The sequence below is a fragment of the Macrotis lagotis genome, chromosome 7, assembly GCF_037893015.1.
Source record: "Macrotis lagotis isolate mMagLag1 chromosome 7, bilby.v1.9.chrom.fasta, whole genome shotgun sequence".
NCBI lineage: Eukaryota > Metazoa > Chordata > Mammalia > Peramelemorphia > Peramelidae > Macrotis > Macrotis lagotis.
This window is the reverse complement of record NC_133664.1, coordinates 14,208,781-14,226,078: the sequence shown is the minus strand read 5'-3', so window position 1 is coordinate 14,226,078 and position 17,298 is coordinate 14,208,781. Positions and strand designations below refer to the sequence as shown.

Here is a 17,298-nt window from a genome sequence, read left to right as displayed (position 1 = left end):
AACCTAAGAAAATGGCTACATTGCTTTCATTTTTAATATTCATTCTATCTAAATTACAATTTCTCCAAAAGAATATGTTTAATTCAAGATAATGTATACTACTTGTCACTTACCATATTCTGCTAGAAAATAAAGCTTCCTCAAATTCTTTTGGGGGCATAGATCACAAATACCTATGCCTAAAAATACCAGGACTAACTTTTATGATTCCTACCGTAAAGAATGTCTAGGGGGCGGAGCCAAGATGGCGACAAGAGAGGAACTTGTCTTAGGCGCTCTCTCATAAAACTTGCAAACTAAGGACTCTAACTAAACTTTCGAGAGACAGAACCCACAGAGGGGACCCAGGGAGGCAGTTCTCCTACTCAAGGTAACCTGAAAAAGAGCAGAAAGGCTCTGCTCCCCGGGGTCGGAGGGGAGGCCCGCCAGAGGGGTGGCCCGCCGGAGTGAAAGAACTTCAGCCTCCCAGAGGCAGCCCCAGGATGCTGGGAGCCACAGCTAACAGCAGTAGGGGAGTTCCTTGACCTACGCCCCTGGGGAGCACCAGGCACAAATTGGGGGAACAGTGGGGGACCTCTGCCAGAGCAAACACGTGAAGCCCAGCCCTCAGGGCACACAATGAGTAGTAGCCAAGGCAGTCCAGATCCAGGAAACAGAAGCAGGCAGAGCCGGTAAGCAGGAGCCCCCAGGGCATGAGCCCATTGAACTCAGGGAGGGGAGTGAAGAGAGACTGCTGAACTCTGCCCCTGGAACAGGTCACCGGGGTTCTGACCACATTCAGATCCTGATTGCAGTCTAGGCCCCTACATAGAACAGCAGCCCCACCCACCTCAGCCCCGTGGCAGAAGGGGGCGCATATGGTCATTCACAAACCAGGAGGGAGGACAGAGCCTCACACACTGAGACCCTTGTGGGAGTGTCCCAAAAGCTCAGGAAGCACCCCAAAAGCAGGCTAAGGCTGGGAAAATGAGCAAGCAGAGAAACAAGAGGAACACCATTGAGAAATATTTTGCCTGGGAGCCCAAGAAGGATCAAAACATGCAGTCTAAAGATGAGCAAGCACAAATTCCTACATCTAAAGACTCCAAGAAAAACAGAAATTGGGCTCAGGCTATGACAGAGCTCAAAAAAGACTTTGAAAATCAAATTAGGGAGTTAGAAGAAAAACTGGGAAAAGAAAGGAGAGAGGGGCAGCGAGGGGCGCAGTGGATAAAGCACTGGCCCTGGAGTCAGGAGTACCTGGGTTCAAATCCAGTCTCAGACACTTAATAATTACCTAGCTGTGTGGTTTTGGGCAAGCCACTTAAGCCCATTGCCTTGCAAAAAAAAAAAAAAGAAAGAAAGAAAGAAAGAAAGAAAGAAAGAAAGAAAGAAAGAAAGAAAGAAAGAAAGAAAGAAAGAAAGAAAGAAAGAAAAGAGAGAGATGCAGAAAAAACATGAAAATGAAGTCAGCAGCTTAGTCAAGGAAATCCAAAAAAAAAAAAATGCTGAAGAAAATAGCATGCTAAAAACCAGCTTAGGTCAAATGGATAAAACAGTTCAAAAAGTTATTGAGGAGAAGAATGCTTTATAAAGCAGAATTGGCCAGATGGAAAAGGAAATAAGAAAGCTCTCTGAGGAAAACAAATCCTTCAGATAAAGAATAGAACTCAAGGAGACTGATGAATTTACAAGAAATCAGGACTCAATACTTCAAAACAAAAGAATGAAAAATTAGAAGAAAATGTGAAACACCTCATTGAAAAAAACAACTGATATGGAAAACATATTTAGGAAAGATAATTTTAAAATTATTGGAATACCTGAAAGTCATGATCAGGAAAAGAGCCTTGACATTATCTTCAAAGAATTACTACAGGAAAATTGCCCTGATATCCTAGAAGCAGAGGGCAAAATAGAAATGGAAAGAATCCAGAGATCCCCCCGAGAAAGAGATCCCAAAAAACCAACCCTCAGGAATATTATAGCCAAGTTCCAGAACTCCCAAGTCAAAGAGAAAATATTACAAGCAGCCAGAAGGACACAGTTCAAATATCGTGGAGCTGCAGTCAGGATCACACAGCACTTAGCAGCAACTACATTAAAAGCTCATAGGGCTTGGAATATAATATACCAGAAGGCAAAAGAGCTTAGAATGCAACAGAGAATCAACTACCCAGCAAAACTGAACATCCTCTTCCAAGGAAAAAGATGTACTTTCAATGAACCAGGGGAATTTCAAATGTTCCTGTTGGAATGGCCAGAGCTGAACAGAAGATTTGATCTTCAAATACAGGACTCAGGTGAAGCATGGAGATTGGAGGAGAAGGGGAAAATATGACGGACTTAATGATGATGATGAACTGCATATATTCCTGTATAGAAAAATGACACTGATAATACTCAATGAACCTTCTCAATTAACAGAGCAAGTAGAAGGAGCTTTTATAGATGAAGCACAGGAGAAAGCTGAATTTGAAGATAAATAGGGTATAAAAATGGAGTCAATAGAAAAAAGGGAAATGTAATAGGAGAAAGAAAAAGGAGAGGGGGAATAGGCCAAGATATTTCATATAATAAGATTTTTCTTTATTACAATGAGCTATTGCAATGATATGGAAGGGGGGAAGGCAAGGGGGAATGAGGGAATCTTTGTTGTCATAAGAGGTGGCTAGGAGAGGAAACAGCATATATACTCAATGGGGTATAGACATCTGGAGTAAGAAGGAGGAGGGAGCAGGGGGAAGGGGTAGGGATGTGAATGAAGGAGGAGAGGATGGACCATGGGGGTAGAGTGATCAGATATAAGGCATTTTCTCTTTTACTTTTTGCAAGGGGTTGGGATTAGATGGCCTCTCCGGGACCATAGGGCCAGGTGGATGCTGGGCCTAAGGGGTGGTATGGGGGCTCGGGGCCTCTTGACCTTAGGGCCAGGGATCTGTCTACTGTGCCACTCAGCTACCCTACAGCAGAGTCAGTGAAAGGAGAGAGAAAATATAGTACATGGTAGTGGAGAAGTACAAAAGAGGGAGTTGCGATCAGCAATGGCAACGGTGGAAAAATAAGGAAGTAACTTTTGTGATGGATTTATCATAAAGAATGTGATCCACCCACAACAGAGTTGATGGTGTTGGAACACAGACTGAAGCACATTTTTTATTATTATTTTTTGGGGGGGGTGCAGGGCAAATGGGGCTGGGTGGCCTGACTGGGGCCACATAGCAGGTTGATTGTTGGGTGTCTGAGGCCAGATTCGAACTCGGGCGCTCCTGGCACAAAGGCCAGTGCTCTGTCTGCCACCCAGTTGCCCCTACTATTATTACTATTTTATTTTTAGGTCTTTTTTTTCTTTTTTTGTTTTATGCAGGGCAGTGGTTGGGGTGGCTAGCATGTCACACAGCTGGGTGATTGTTGGGTGTAGGGGGCCGAATATGGGCTTGGGTGCTCCTGGCTCCAGGGCTGGTGCTCCGTCCACTGTGCCACCTGGCCATACCTACAATTATTACTATTATTTTTTTAATTTTAATTTTAATTGTTTTTCTCTCCCCTTTATTATTCAAGTGAGTCTATATTTTTGGGGGGGAGGGGGTATTTTGTTTACTCTTAAACAAGAATATTTTATTAATGTATAAAAAACAATGTTTGTACAAAATGAGAATAAATAAATATTAAATTAAAAAATTAAATAAAAAAAGAATGATTAACAAATGAATTCCCAGGAATATACATTAGTGATGGGCAATTTAATTGATTAAATTCCCATTATTCTAAAAATTTTTCAATAAATCCAAAGAACAATTACAATACAAAGTCAGTGACTATTAGTAAAGTTACAGCCTCTAAGATTACTGGTTATGATGCCAGTAGAAGAATATAATTAGAGTAATTCCTTAAAAGAGAGAAACTAGTACCAACATTGCTCATTAGAATTTCTTCTTTGTTACTTGGTTCAAATCCATGCAAAGAAAAAACCCAAATGGTGAAGCATGACAAGTTCTGCCTCCCCAGACATGGCCTCAGAGAAGCCTTCCCTCACTTACATGCCCTGCAAACCCGACTTGGGTCTGCACTGTGTTGGTCAGCAAAATGCTTGCACCTGCACCGAATTGGTCGAGTTCCATTTAAAGGTGTATAGTAAAAAGAGCTGCAGGGGCAATGGGTCACCTTGCAAGGCAGGGCAATTGGGCGCTCTTGTGGGATGTTTTCCAAGTCAGTTTGATGTTGTTTATACCTGAAGAGAATATTAAAACAAGTCAAAGGAGATGTGAATAAGCACAAGATGGTCAAAATTTACCAGGCTTTCTATCTTTTAAAATCCTTCAAAAATATTTAGCCCATCTTTGTGTAGTGGCAAAGAATTGAAAATTGAGGGGATGACCATCAATTGCAGAATGGCTAAACAAATTGTGGTATATGAATGTGATAGAACACCATTGCTCTGTAAGAAATTATAAGTAGTCACACTTCAAAAAAGCTTGGAAAGACTTACCTGAACTGATGCTGAATGAAATGAGAAGAATCTGGAGAACATTATACACACCAACAGCAACATTGTGAGATGATCAACTCTGATGGACTTGCTCATCTCAGCAGTACAATAATCAAAGACAATTCTAAAGGACTTGTGATGAAAAATGCCATCCAGAGAAAGAACCATGGAGTCAGGATACAGACTAAAATTTCCTATTTATAATTTTTAAAATTTGTTTTATGTTTTACAAATTTTTATGAGTTTTTCCCTCTCAAGTTTTGATTTTTCTTTTATATCATGATTAATATGGAAATATGTTTAACATGGTAATGCATGTATAATCTATGTTAGATTGCTCTCTGTATGGAGAGGGAGTAGGGAAGGGGAAAATGTGGAATTCAAAACCTTACAAAAAAAGATTGCTGAAAACTATCTTTGCATGTAGTTGGTTAAATAAATTAATAATTAAAGATAGAAAATTTAGCTAAATAAACCTTAACAGAAATGAAAAATCTACATCATCCTATCAGTTGAAGAGGTGCTAAATGAAATGTGGTACATGACTATAATGAGACAAGTTGATGCTGTTCCAAACAGTACATGTTATGAAGGAGGAGAAGCCCAGGAAGATCTGTAAAAACTAAAGCAGGAGGAGGGAGTGACAAGAAAACAACACAGACACAATGACTGCCACAGTGTAATGGAAAGGATGACCTAACAAACAATCAAAACTGAATGTCACAAAATCACCAAGCTGAAGCAGGACTCAAGAGATGGGAGAGGATCGGACTTCCAGGTGGGGCCAAGGTGGCAGCGTGAAGCTAACATGCTCCTGGAGCTTTTTCCTACCAAAGATAAATGAAGCCTCTGCACAGCATTCAAGCTACAGATCCCACCAAGAAAAAGAGAAGATTCAAAGAATTTTTTTAACAGTAGACATCATAGAGGATCTTCAGCCAAGGTCTGACTCTTAGGGGGAAAAGGGGAAGTAAAGCCCAGAAGGTGGGAGATTGGGAAAGCCAATGGGAGGTTTTAAGCCACAGTGGAGTCCAGGTCCCAACAGTTTGAAAACAGCCAAAGTCCTGGCAGCTAGATAGCAGGCCAAGCCAACAAGATGGGTCCCAACCCCAAACAAAGTCTGAACTTGGGAACACCAGAGCAAAAGACAGGACTGAGTTGGGATCAAATCACTGCATAGGCAGAACTTGGGCATAAAGGAGGAAACAAACCTCTGCAAAGGCAAGGCCTGCACTGCTTAGGCAACATATTGGCCAAAGACAAGCCAGGAATCAGATCCCCTAGTCTCAGCATTTAAAAGCTTGGATCTATACTCTTTATACCGCAGGAGCAGAGCTAAAACAACAAAGATGAGCAAAACACCTAAAAGAGTACTCATTATAAAAAAACTACTGTGCAAATAAAGGTGATCACAATGCCATGTCAGAAAAAGAAATCAGTGAAAAATTACTCACATGGGAAGTCTCAAAAGAGTCTATGAATTGGATTCAATTCCAAAAGCTCATAGAAGAGTTTTAAAAAGAATTTTAAAACCAAAGAAGAGAGGAAGAAGGAAAACGGGGAAAGAATGAGAGTCATGCAGGAAAATTATGAAAAATTGACCAAAGAAACCAACACTGTTAAAAATAAAAATAACCAACTGGAAAAGGAAACATAAAAGACAATTGAAAAAATAAAACCCTAAAAATTAGAATTGAACAAATAGCAAACCAATGAATCTACAAGACCACAAGATTCCATCAAACAAAATAAAAAAGGCTGAAAAAATTAAGAAAATGTAAAGTACCTTTTAGGAAAGATGAGGTGGAAAATAGATCCAAGTGAGATAATTTATGAATCATTGGACTATCAGAAAGCCCAGATCAAAAAAAGAACCTGGAAAACATCATGAAGGAAATTTTCAGATAAAACTATCAAAATCTTCTAGAACCAGAAGACAATATAGCCATTGAAAGAATACACAGGGGGCAGCTAGGTGGCGCAGTGGATAGAGCACCAGCCCTGGAATCAGGAGTACCTGAGTTCAAATCCAGCCTCAGACACTTAATAATTACTTAGCTGTTTGGCCTTGGGGAAGCCGCTTAACCCCCATTGCCTCGCAAAAAAAAAAAAAAAACCTGAAAAAAAAAAAGAAAACACAGAACTCCTCCAGAAAGAGATCCCAGGATAAAAACCCAAGGGGTGTTATAGCCAAATTCCAGAACTCTCAAAGCAAAAAATTCTGCAAATAGCAAAATGGAAACCACTTAAATACAAAGGAAACACACACAGGATTTATCAACCTCAACACTGGAGGACCTGGAATATCATATATAGGAGAACAAAGGACCTGGGATTACAACTCAGAATATATCACCCTGCATAATTCAGTATATGCTGTCGGGGGGAAAAGATGGATTTTCAACTAAATACAGGACTTTCAGAATTTCCTGACACAAAGACCAGAACTGAACAGAGAATTCAATCACCAAATATACAACTCAAGAGAGGCATAAATGAAAAGGAGAAGGAAAAAAAATAAAACAAAGCAAAGTAAATATTAGTTAAGACCATCAGATTGTATATAACCCTAAAAGGGAAGATATGACACTTATAACTCTTGAGAATTGTACTTCTCATAAGATAATTAAGGGGTCAAATATAATTGGAAAGATTGGATTTAGAAGATATGGGTATAGTTGGATTTTGTCTCTCCATTAAAGAGGCCGAAGTTGACATCACTATGAGACAAAAAGCACTGGAGCAAAGTACAGCACTAAATTTAAGTGTCTCATTATCTTCTGACTCACTTTAATTCTACCCTGCTGACAAAGCTTAGCATTTTGTCTAATGAGGGCCATAAACTGAATAGTCCTGAATCAGTGTCTCTATAGTATAAGCATTTGTGAATTCTCAAGTGAGACCTCCAGAGCCTCCCAGTGCTTAAGATTCAAGTAGTTAATTAAATCAGGGTTGGACATAATCCTTACTTTACTTAACAAAGGTTAGGTACCCTGGATGGGTGGGGGGTGGGGGGAAAGTATGCTTGGGAGAGGGTGCAAATAGAACAATGAAATGATTTGGCTTTGGATGGTACTTTGGCTCCTGAGGAGGACTGTGTGTCCTTGGAGGATACCCGAACAGAGGGTAGGTAAAAAATGATTATAATTTGATATAATTCAAGACTTTTGAAAAGTGTACTTTTAATGAAATAAAGAGGGGAGGGTAAAAAAAAGATAGAAGGGTATTTAGTGACTCTGAGGCAATGCTGTTTATCAAACAACAGTGCTTTGATAACACTTTGTACTTATCAAGCAATCAATTAATCAAACTGTGATTGATGATACCTGATTAATAGTACTTGAGTACCTGGTGAAGAGACACAAAGAGTTATAATTTTAGAGGGAAAGAAGGGAAGGGTTGTGACCACTGAGGAAATTCTGTTTAACAGATTTGGCCCAGAGAGGAAATAAGAAACATTTCCACTGGTTTAAAAATCTATCCTACTCTATGGGGATGGGGGGGGGGGGGGGGTAGGGGAAGGTAAAGAGAAGAAGGAACTAAGCAAAAGGAAGGGAAAGTATACCTGAAAATAAAGTGAAAGTTAATTTTTAAAAGAAAAGTTAAAGGGGAAAGGGAGTAAACCCTTGCTAAGAAGGAATAATAGGAAAGGAAAGAGAAAAATCTAAATGGGGAATACAGAATTAGCAATCTTAACTGTAAATGTGAATGGGATGAACTGTCCCATAAAACAGAAGCAGAAAGCAGAATGGATTAAAAACCAGAATCCTACAATATGTTGTTTACAAGAAACACATATGAAGCAGAGAGAGACATGCATGGTAAAGGTAAAAAGATGAAGCAAAATATATTATACTTTAATTGAAGTAAAAAAAATCTTGGGAGCAATCCTAATCTCAAAGTAAAATCAAAAATCAATTTCATTAAAAGGGATAAGAAAAGAAACTATATCTTTTTAAAAGGCATCATTGGAAATGAAACATTATCATTATTAAATATGCATGCACCTAGTCATATAGCACCTAACTTCCTAAGGAAAAGCTTAGTAAATTACAAGAAGACATAGCAAAACTTTAATAATGGGAGACCTCAATCTCCCTCTCTCAGAACTGGATAAATCTAACCACAAAATAAACAAGAAGTAAGTTAAGAAGGCGAATGAAATCTTAGAAAACTATAGACCTTTGGAGAAAACTTAATGGGGATAGAAAGAAACATACTGTTTTCTTGGCAGTACATGGCACCTATACCAAAACTGACCATGTGCTAGGACATAAAAACCTTATAATCAAATGCAGAAATGTAGAAATAACAAACGCATACTTCTCAGACTATGATACAATGAAAATTACATATAATAAAAGGTAAAATAAACCAAAAACTAATTGGAATCTAAATAACTTAATTTTAAAATAATGATCAAGCCACAAATCAGAAATAAAAATTATATCCAAGAAAATAATAATAATGAGACATCATACCAAAATTTATGGGATGCAGCCAAGGCAATTTTGAGGGGAAACATTATATCTCTAAATGCTTATATGAATAAAACAGAGAAAGAGATCAATGAATTGGGTATGTGACTAAAAATGCTAGAAAAAGAATAAATTAAAGATCCCCAATTACATATTAAATTAGAAATTCTGAAAATCAAGGGACATATTAATAAAACTGAAAGCAAGAAAACCATTGATCTAATAAATAAAACTAAGAGTTGGTTTTATGAAAAAGTCAATGAAATAGATAAAACTTTGGTTAATCTGATTTAAAAAAGAAAGAAGATAACCAATTTACCAGTATCAAAAATGAAAAGGGTGAACTAACCACCAATGTGAAGGAAATTAAAGAGATAATTCAGAGTACTTTGCCCAAACTGTATGCCAATAAATTTGGTAACATGAATGAAATGGATATATATTTACAATAATACAAACTGCCCAGATTAACAGAAGAAATAACACATTTAAATAACCCCATTTCAGAAAAAGAAAACATCAATAAATTCCCTAAGAAAAAGTCTCCAGATCCAGATGGATATATACAAGTGAATTCTACAATTAATTCCTTTCTACATAAACTATTTGAAAAAAATAGTTCTGCCAAATTCATTTTATGACACCAACATGGTGCTGATACCTACACCAGGAAGAACCAAAATAAAGAAAATTATAGATCAATCTCCTTAATGAACATTGATGCAAAAATCTTTAAAAAAAAATTTTAGCAATGAGACTACAGCAAGTTATTACTAGAATAATACACTATGATCACATAGGATTTATAATAGGTAGACAGGGATGGTTCAAATATTAGGAACATTCAACATAATTGAACTATAGCAAAACCAACAGAAATCATATGATTACCGAAATAGATGCTGAAAAAGCCTTTGATAAAATACAATATCCACTCCTATTTAAAAACACTAGAAAGTTTAGGAATAAATGGAGTTTTCCTTTAAATGATATTATTTTAGTATCTATCTAAAACCATCAACAAATATGTAATGGGGATAAACTCGGAGCATTTCCAGTAAGATCAGGGATGAAACAAGGATGCCTATTATCATTATCATCGCTATTCAATATAGTAGAGCAACATAGAAATGTTAGCTTTAGAAATAAGAGAAGAAAAAGAAATTAAAGGAACCAAAATTGGCAATGGGGAAGCAAAATTTTTCACTCTTCAGATGATTTGATGATATACTTAGAGAACCCCAGAAAATCATCTTAAAAATCCCTTGAAACCATTAACAAATTCAGCAAACTAGCAGGATATAAAATAAACCCACATAAATCATCAGCATTTATATATATATATAAAGAACAAAGCGCAAGAGCAGGAGATAGAAAGAGAAATTCCATTTAAAGTAACTGTAGTCAACATTAAATACATGGGAATCTACCTACCAAGACAAACCCAGAAACTGTAAGAACAAAATTATAAAGCACTTCTCACTTAAATAAAGTCAGATCTAAATAACTAGAAAAATGTCAATTGCTCATGGTTAGATCAAGCTAATATATTAAAAATGACAATTATACCCCAAAATACCAAATAATTATTTTACTGAGCTAGAAAAAAAATAGTAACAAAATTCATCTGGAGCAACAAAAGGTCAACAATAGCAAGGGAATTGATGAAAAAAAATATAAAAGAAGCTCTACCAGATCTAAAACTATACTCTAAAGCAGCAGTCATCAAAACTTCCTGGTACTGGTTAAGAAATAGAGTAAAGGATGAGTGGATTAGAATAGGTTCAAAAGAAACAGTAGTAAATGACTTCAGTAATCTATTGTTTGGCAAATCCAAAGACATTAACTTCTGGGTTAAGAATTTACTAATTTAACAAAAATTTTTGGGAAAACTGTAAAATGGTATGGCAAAAACTAGGCATAGACCCATATTTCACACCCTGTACCAAAATAAGGTCAAAATAGATACCGGATTTAGACATAAAAGGCTACACTATAGATAAATTAATAGACCAAGAAATACTCTATCTATCAGATTTATGGAAAGGGGACAAATTTATGACCAAACAAGAAATAGAGTACATTATAAAATGCAAAATGAATGATTTGACTATATTTAATTTAAAAAGTTTACACTAATAAAATCAATGTTGCCAAAATTAGAAGGAAAGCAAAAAACTGTGAAACAATCTTCACAACTAGGAGTTCTGATAAAGGTCTCATTTCTAAAATACACAGAGAACTGCATCAAATTTTAAGGTTACAAGTCATTTCTCAACTGATAAACATTCAAAGGATATGAATAGACAGTATTCATATGAAGAAATTAAAACTATATATAATCATATAAAAAAGGCTCCAAAGCATTACTGATTAGAGAAAAGCAAATTAAAATAGCTATAAGATATCACTTCACACCTATCAGATTGGTGAAAATGACAAAAAAGGGAAAATGATCAATGTTGGAGAGGTTGTGGGAGGTTTGGGACATTGATGCATTGTTGGTGGAGTTGTGAATGGATCCAACCATTCTGGAGAGCAACATGGAACTACACCCAAAGAGCAATAAAAATGTTCATACCCTTTGATTCAGCAATTCCAACCCTAGGCCTATATCCAGAAGAAATTATTAAAAAATGGAAAAATTACCACATGTTCCAAAATATTCATAGCAGCTCTTTTTGTAATGGCAAAGAATTAGAAATTGAAGGGATGCCCATCAATTGGGGAATGACTAAACAAGTTATGTTACATGAATATTATAGTTCTATAAGAAACCATAAATGGTTGGACTCTAGAGAAGCATGGAATGAGTTACAAGATTTGATGCTGAGTAAAGGGAGCAGAAGCAAGAGATGGTCTCATCAAGATTGCTGTTCAGGTCAAATAACCCTGAAAAACTAAAAAGGGTCTGTAAGAACATCTATCATCAGTTACAAGGTTCTCTACAGATATGCAAATCCCAGCCTCCTGCCCAGTTCTTTCTCATTCTTCCCAAAGTGGGCTCAATGTAGGGGATCTTCCTCACTTCCTCCTGATATCCCTCACCCTAGCCACATGACCATTTTCTCTTCCAATTCTTGAGGACATCTGCTGCTTCTGTTCCTCAGAGTTCTTCGACAGTAACATGCTGTCTCCACTTATACCACAGGCATTTCTACTGCCCTTTGTAGAAACTTAATTTTTAATTCTTTTTTTTTTTTTAGGTTTTTGCAAGGCAAATGGGGTTAAGTGGCTTGCCCAAGGCCACACAACTAGGTAATTATTAAAGTGTCTGAGACTGGATTTGAACCCAGGTACTCCTGACTCCAAGGCCAGTGCTTTCTCCACTATGCCACCTAGCCACCCCTTTAATTTTTAATTCTTCAGAGACTAATGGGTCCCACATCTTGCTGCCATAGAGTCACACAAAATAACAGATCTAAAATAATTTAGACTTAATGCTGAAATAATGCCATTTCAAAAAGTTACATATTTGGACCCAGATTTCATCTGTGACTACCTTTCCTGGACTGCTATGATCTGGGAAAGGGAAAATAAATTCATGAATAATAAAGTTGATAACATTTCAGAAGAAAGTCAAATTCAGACATGGGAGGGTGAGAACACCAAAAATGCCAGTGAAGGAAGCACCCTGTAAAAGGTAACAGCATCATCAAAATCTTTATACTCTTGAGCTTTCAGGATGAAAGGCCAAAGAAAGGATTTATTTTAGACATTTTTGAGCTCAAATAATAGACACTTAATTCTTTAATTGTTCTATTTAATAGAGAAAATCAAGTGAATGAATATGCTCCCTGAAACCCCTCCAGATAAACTAGAATTTCATTACTAGAACCTTTTGACCTAAATTAGGCTCACTATATCATGTTTATTTATCACGTACCAAAGGTTAAAATATTACTTTGGGGGGATTTTCATCCAAACACAAACATGTTATTAGATGACTTCCTTGCATGGAAATATTGGATCTAACAAAATCGTATATTCAGCTAAAAGAGGTCATCCATTTAGAGATATGAGATAAAACCAATCAATCGAGTTTGTTAATCACTTATTATAGACTACAGACTCAGTGAGGTGCTGCAGATACAATTATAAAAAATGAAAGTGTCTGCCCTAAGAATCTTATATTCTACAAGGAGTAACTTGGTACATAATATACAATATAGACAACTGACAATTTGCCATGTTAGGGCATCCAAGAAGAGGAAGTGAGTGGGGAGAACATCCTAGGGAATCATGTGGAAGATGGACTAGTGGTTAATAGATGGGAAATGAGCCACTCCAGTGGGCAGGGACCACTGGCTCCCTTCTGTCACTTCTCAATCTCTCCTCTACCCTTTAGAATCTGGCTTCTGATCCTATCATTTACCTGAAATTTCTCTTCCAGGTAACCAAGAATGCCATGACTAATAACACCAATGATCTTTTCTCAGCACTTAATTCATTCTACAATGGCTCTTCTGCATGTTCACCACTAGCTCCTCCTGGGGGTTCTTCTCACCTGTGGTTTTTATGACACTGTTCTCTCTCAGGAGTCTTCCTAACTGGCTGCTCATCCCTTCCTAGGCTTTTTAGCTACATCCTCCTCACCTCTAATAAATGTGAGAATCTCCCAAGGTTCTATTCTCCTCTGCCTACATTCTTTCCCTTGAAGATTTCTGCTCTCATGAGTTCAATTATCTCTGCTAGACATCGCCCCTCAGAATCCTGGAGTATCTCAAATTCAACATGTTCAAAACAGAACTCACTATATTTTCCCCAAATTCTATTCCTCTTCCAGATGTACTCTTGGAGAAACCCCCATTCTTCCTATCACCCACTCCTTGTCTAGGTCTCTCCTCCACATTGTCTCCCTGCATCTCTCACACTCTTGTCAACAAACCTCCTTCTCTCTATCCTTCCCAACCTTGTATCTCACATCTCAGTATTCATAGTGTCATCTTCCCCACAGTCAACCCCAGAAGAATGTAAATCCTAGAGGGTGGGGACAAGAATACTTCTAATACTTGTGTTTCCATCACAAAGTAAGAGCTGAATAAATGTTGGCTGAGAATTAAGTCATGCAGCAGAGCCAGGAAGAACCTGAGAGAAGCTAGAGCACTGGCCTGCTGTCCCCAAAATGTTCAGAAAACCTGGATAATGCAGGACTCTGAAGGGGATCCATAAAAAGATGGGAACTAGAAGAACCCAGAATGAGAAGCCAGAGATTGGTGAGAATCTGACCTAGCAGAAGAGAAGTCACATCTAGGAGATCACAAAGATATGGTAGTGTATGGGGAGAAAAGGCCCCCTCACTATGTTCCCAGAAACACCCAAGAACTTCCCTGTGGCCAGAATTAGGTCAAATTTGGGGGTGGGGAATGTCTGTTTTAGACTATTGAGAGATCAAGAATAACCAGATGGTACTAAACATAAATTATAGACCATCAACAGAAAAACTTATTCCACTTTAACCTTTGAAAGTTTCCTTAAAGATAAATTTGGGAAATACAATAAAAATACTCTGACACCTTGTCAAATAACACTAGCACTTCCCATTGTGAGTGACTAGGCTCTGGGCCCCAAGACTCCAGACCTCTACGCTGCTCGGTCTCTTCCTGGCTGCCCCCACCTTGATAAAACCAAACTCTCTTCTTTTCCAAAGTTAACAAGTTGGACAGAGGAAAGTCATGCTGAGATGCTGAACCAGCAAAGCTGGGGACTAACCTGAGAGGTCCAAAATGATTTTAAATCCTTTTTTTTTTTTCACATTATATCAAATACCATGGAGCACACTTATCAATCTGATAGTGGATTATTTGACTATAAACTCACATTTTCTAATTATCCATAGAAAACGTAACATCATATCTTACCTGTGTATACAAAAACATGGAGTTTCTGGGCCAACAAGCTTACAGTCCATGCCCACTGGAGATCGCCAGCTCACGTATAATCGATTTCGTAATCGCATTGGCAAAATTTTATTTTTGTATTCTTCATATTCTTCAGGGGTGAAAAGTTTCCCTCCATCATCCTCACCAACAATTCTACAACAAAATTAATTTTTTATTAGTTTGGGTTATAGGTTTTTTCAGAGAAAGAAAAATTAAAATATAAGGCTCAACACTTCTGAAATAAGTTACATAAATGCCTTTCAGGTTAGTCAATCAGAGAGTAATTATGAATTTACTGGATAGGTAAGATCCTCCTGGAGTAATAAATGTCCCTTTGGCAACACAGCAGTAATAGCTGCAAAGAATGATTCCCCAAATACTGGTTTGTATACAAAAGGCTGGAAATGAAAAGATCAATAAATGAATACATCCATAGCAATGAGACTGAAATTAATGTTGCACAGGACAAAACACATAGTTTTATTACATACTCATCTGAATTTCCTCCTCTTCCTGAAGCCAGTTCAAGTGAATTCTGTCTCCTGCCCCCACCCCAGGATTAGCCAAAAGTGGCAGGTCTGAAATGCCAAAGCATTCATCACTTCAAAATCAAGAAAATGCCCCAGCCCCCACCAGAGCTACCCACTAGAGACACTCCCCTAAAAAAAAGGGTCTGCTTCACCCTCTAGAGAGGCAGGCAGAGACACTCTGACCAGGAGTTACAAAGATATAGGTTGAAATCCCACTTGTGAGGCTAACTGGCTTGCCCTATCTGTAAGTTTGGGGATACTTAGATCTAGAGTGACTCAAATGAGATCCCATGTACTATATTTCCCCATGTATGAGATGCACCATTTTTCAAAAAATACCTGGGAGCATCTTCTACAGTAGCTGGAGATTTTTTGACTTGCATTTTCTGCTTTTTAGTGCTTGTTGCCTTTGCACTCACTGTTTTGCATTTGTTATCGGTGTATTAGGTGCCATTTTACCCAGAAATGACTCAGAAAAGATTTTTATACAGTACTAAATTCAAGTTCAAAGTGATTCAGTTTGCAAAAGGGAATGGAAATCCTGCTACTGAACATCAGTCGGGTCCTCCTCCAACTGAGAAAACAATGCGAGACTGGCTACGGGAAGAAGAAACCTGGCTGACAGAAGGCCATGAGGGGCCAGGCAGCCCAGTGACCTGAGCCTGAGAAGTCCTGTGTGCACCAAGATGGAGGCCAGGAGAATGGCTGATGAACGGTGACGGGCTGCCAAGGTCACAACGGTGCTTTGGGTCCTTGGAATGGAATGGTCCACATACCAGGTTAGACTAGGGAGCCCTCGGGGTCTGGCCCAGACCAGGACCCAGTCCAGGGCCCAGACCAGGGTCCAGTCCAGGGCCCAGACCAAGGCCCAGGCAGGAGAGCAGGCAGGACCTCTCCTAAGCCCGTGACTTGTCATCCAACGCCGAGGAGGCCAAGCTCATAGGTGGGAGAGTTTTGATAATGGTGAGAAGTTGTATGAATTGTAGGATGAATAAAACTGGAATTCAGTAACTTTATAGAATGCTGTTTTTTCAATTTTGGGCCCCAAAAATGAAGGTACATCTTATCCACGGGGAAATATGGTAGTGGAAGAGCTCCCCCAATTCTAAAGCTGACCGTCGTGGCCAGGGGCTCCAGGGCTGGCTTCATGTGAGCCCCCACTGCCCAGCGGCGCTGGCCTTTCCCCCGTGGTGCCAGGCACGGCGGTGCCACACGGGCCGAGCCTGGGGCGCGGCACCTGAGGAAGAGAAGGAGCGCTGGGCAGCCGGGGCTGACTTTGCTGTCGGAAGAGTGCGGCCTGGGCACTGCCCGGCGCCCCCCGCCCCCACGAGGCGCTGCCACCCCCTCGGCCACCCGCCGGGGCTGGCGAAGGGAGGCGCATGCAGGCTGGCATCCGGCCGCTTCTCTTACGTCACTTTTGCTTCGTCCGGCTAAACGTGTTTCGGAGCTTTTGAATCAATTCTACGTTGGGGGGAGGGGAGGGGGAGGGGAGGGGAGGGGAGGTAGGGGAGGGAGGGGGAGGGGGAGGGGAGGGGAGGAGGGGGGGAGGGGAGGGGGGGAGGGGAGGGAGGCCCAACCCCGGCCCCGCCCGCCCTCCGGCGGCTCCGGCTCCGGCTCCGGCTCCGGCTCCTGCTCGCCCTCTGCGGCTGCGCAAGCCGAGGGGGCGGGGCCTACGCCGAGCCCCGCCTCCTCCCCGGGGCCGACCCCGCCTCCTCCCCGGGGCCGACCCCGCCGCACCGCGCCGCGCCCGCACCGACCCCGCGCCGGGCCCTGCCGCGGGCGGCCACAGGGAGGCGCCCTCACCTCCGGTACTCCAGGTACTCGTCCAGGGCGGCGGCGGCCCCCGGGGACGCGCTCAGCCGCTCCATGGCGCGGCCTCCCGGAGCTCGGCGGCGTCCGTTGCCGGGGCGACCCGGGCTCGCGCGGCCCCGGCGCAGGCG

At 40.0% G+C, this 17,298-nt stretch overlaps 1 protein-coding gene across 6 annotated transcripts in view; it reads right to left on the bottom strand.

The window, feature by feature from the left end:
* Positions 1–17,298, bottom strand: part of FAM221A (family with sequence similarity 221 member A) — a 27,756-nt gene extending 10,458 nt beyond the window's left edge. For 4 of the 6 annotated variants that reach the window (XR_012470421.1, XM_074195485.1, XM_074195486.1 and 1 more), the window contains exons 1-3: positions 17,162–17,298; positions 14,808–14,981; positions 4,020–4,210 (exon numbers count right to left, since the gene is read on the bottom strand). Coding sequence is in view for 5 of the 6 variants with exons in the window: in XM_074195485.1 (XP_074051586.1) it covers positions 4,020–4,210; positions 14,808–14,981; positions 17,162–17,226 (430 nt within the window). In the remaining variant the exon portion in view is untranslated. Of the gene's footprint in view, positions 1–4,019; positions 4,211–14,807; positions 14,982–15,697; positions 16,603–16,768; positions 16,849–17,161 lie in introns of those variants that run through there. The other 2 variants (XM_074195489.1, XM_074195487.1) reach the window with 2 other exon arrangements.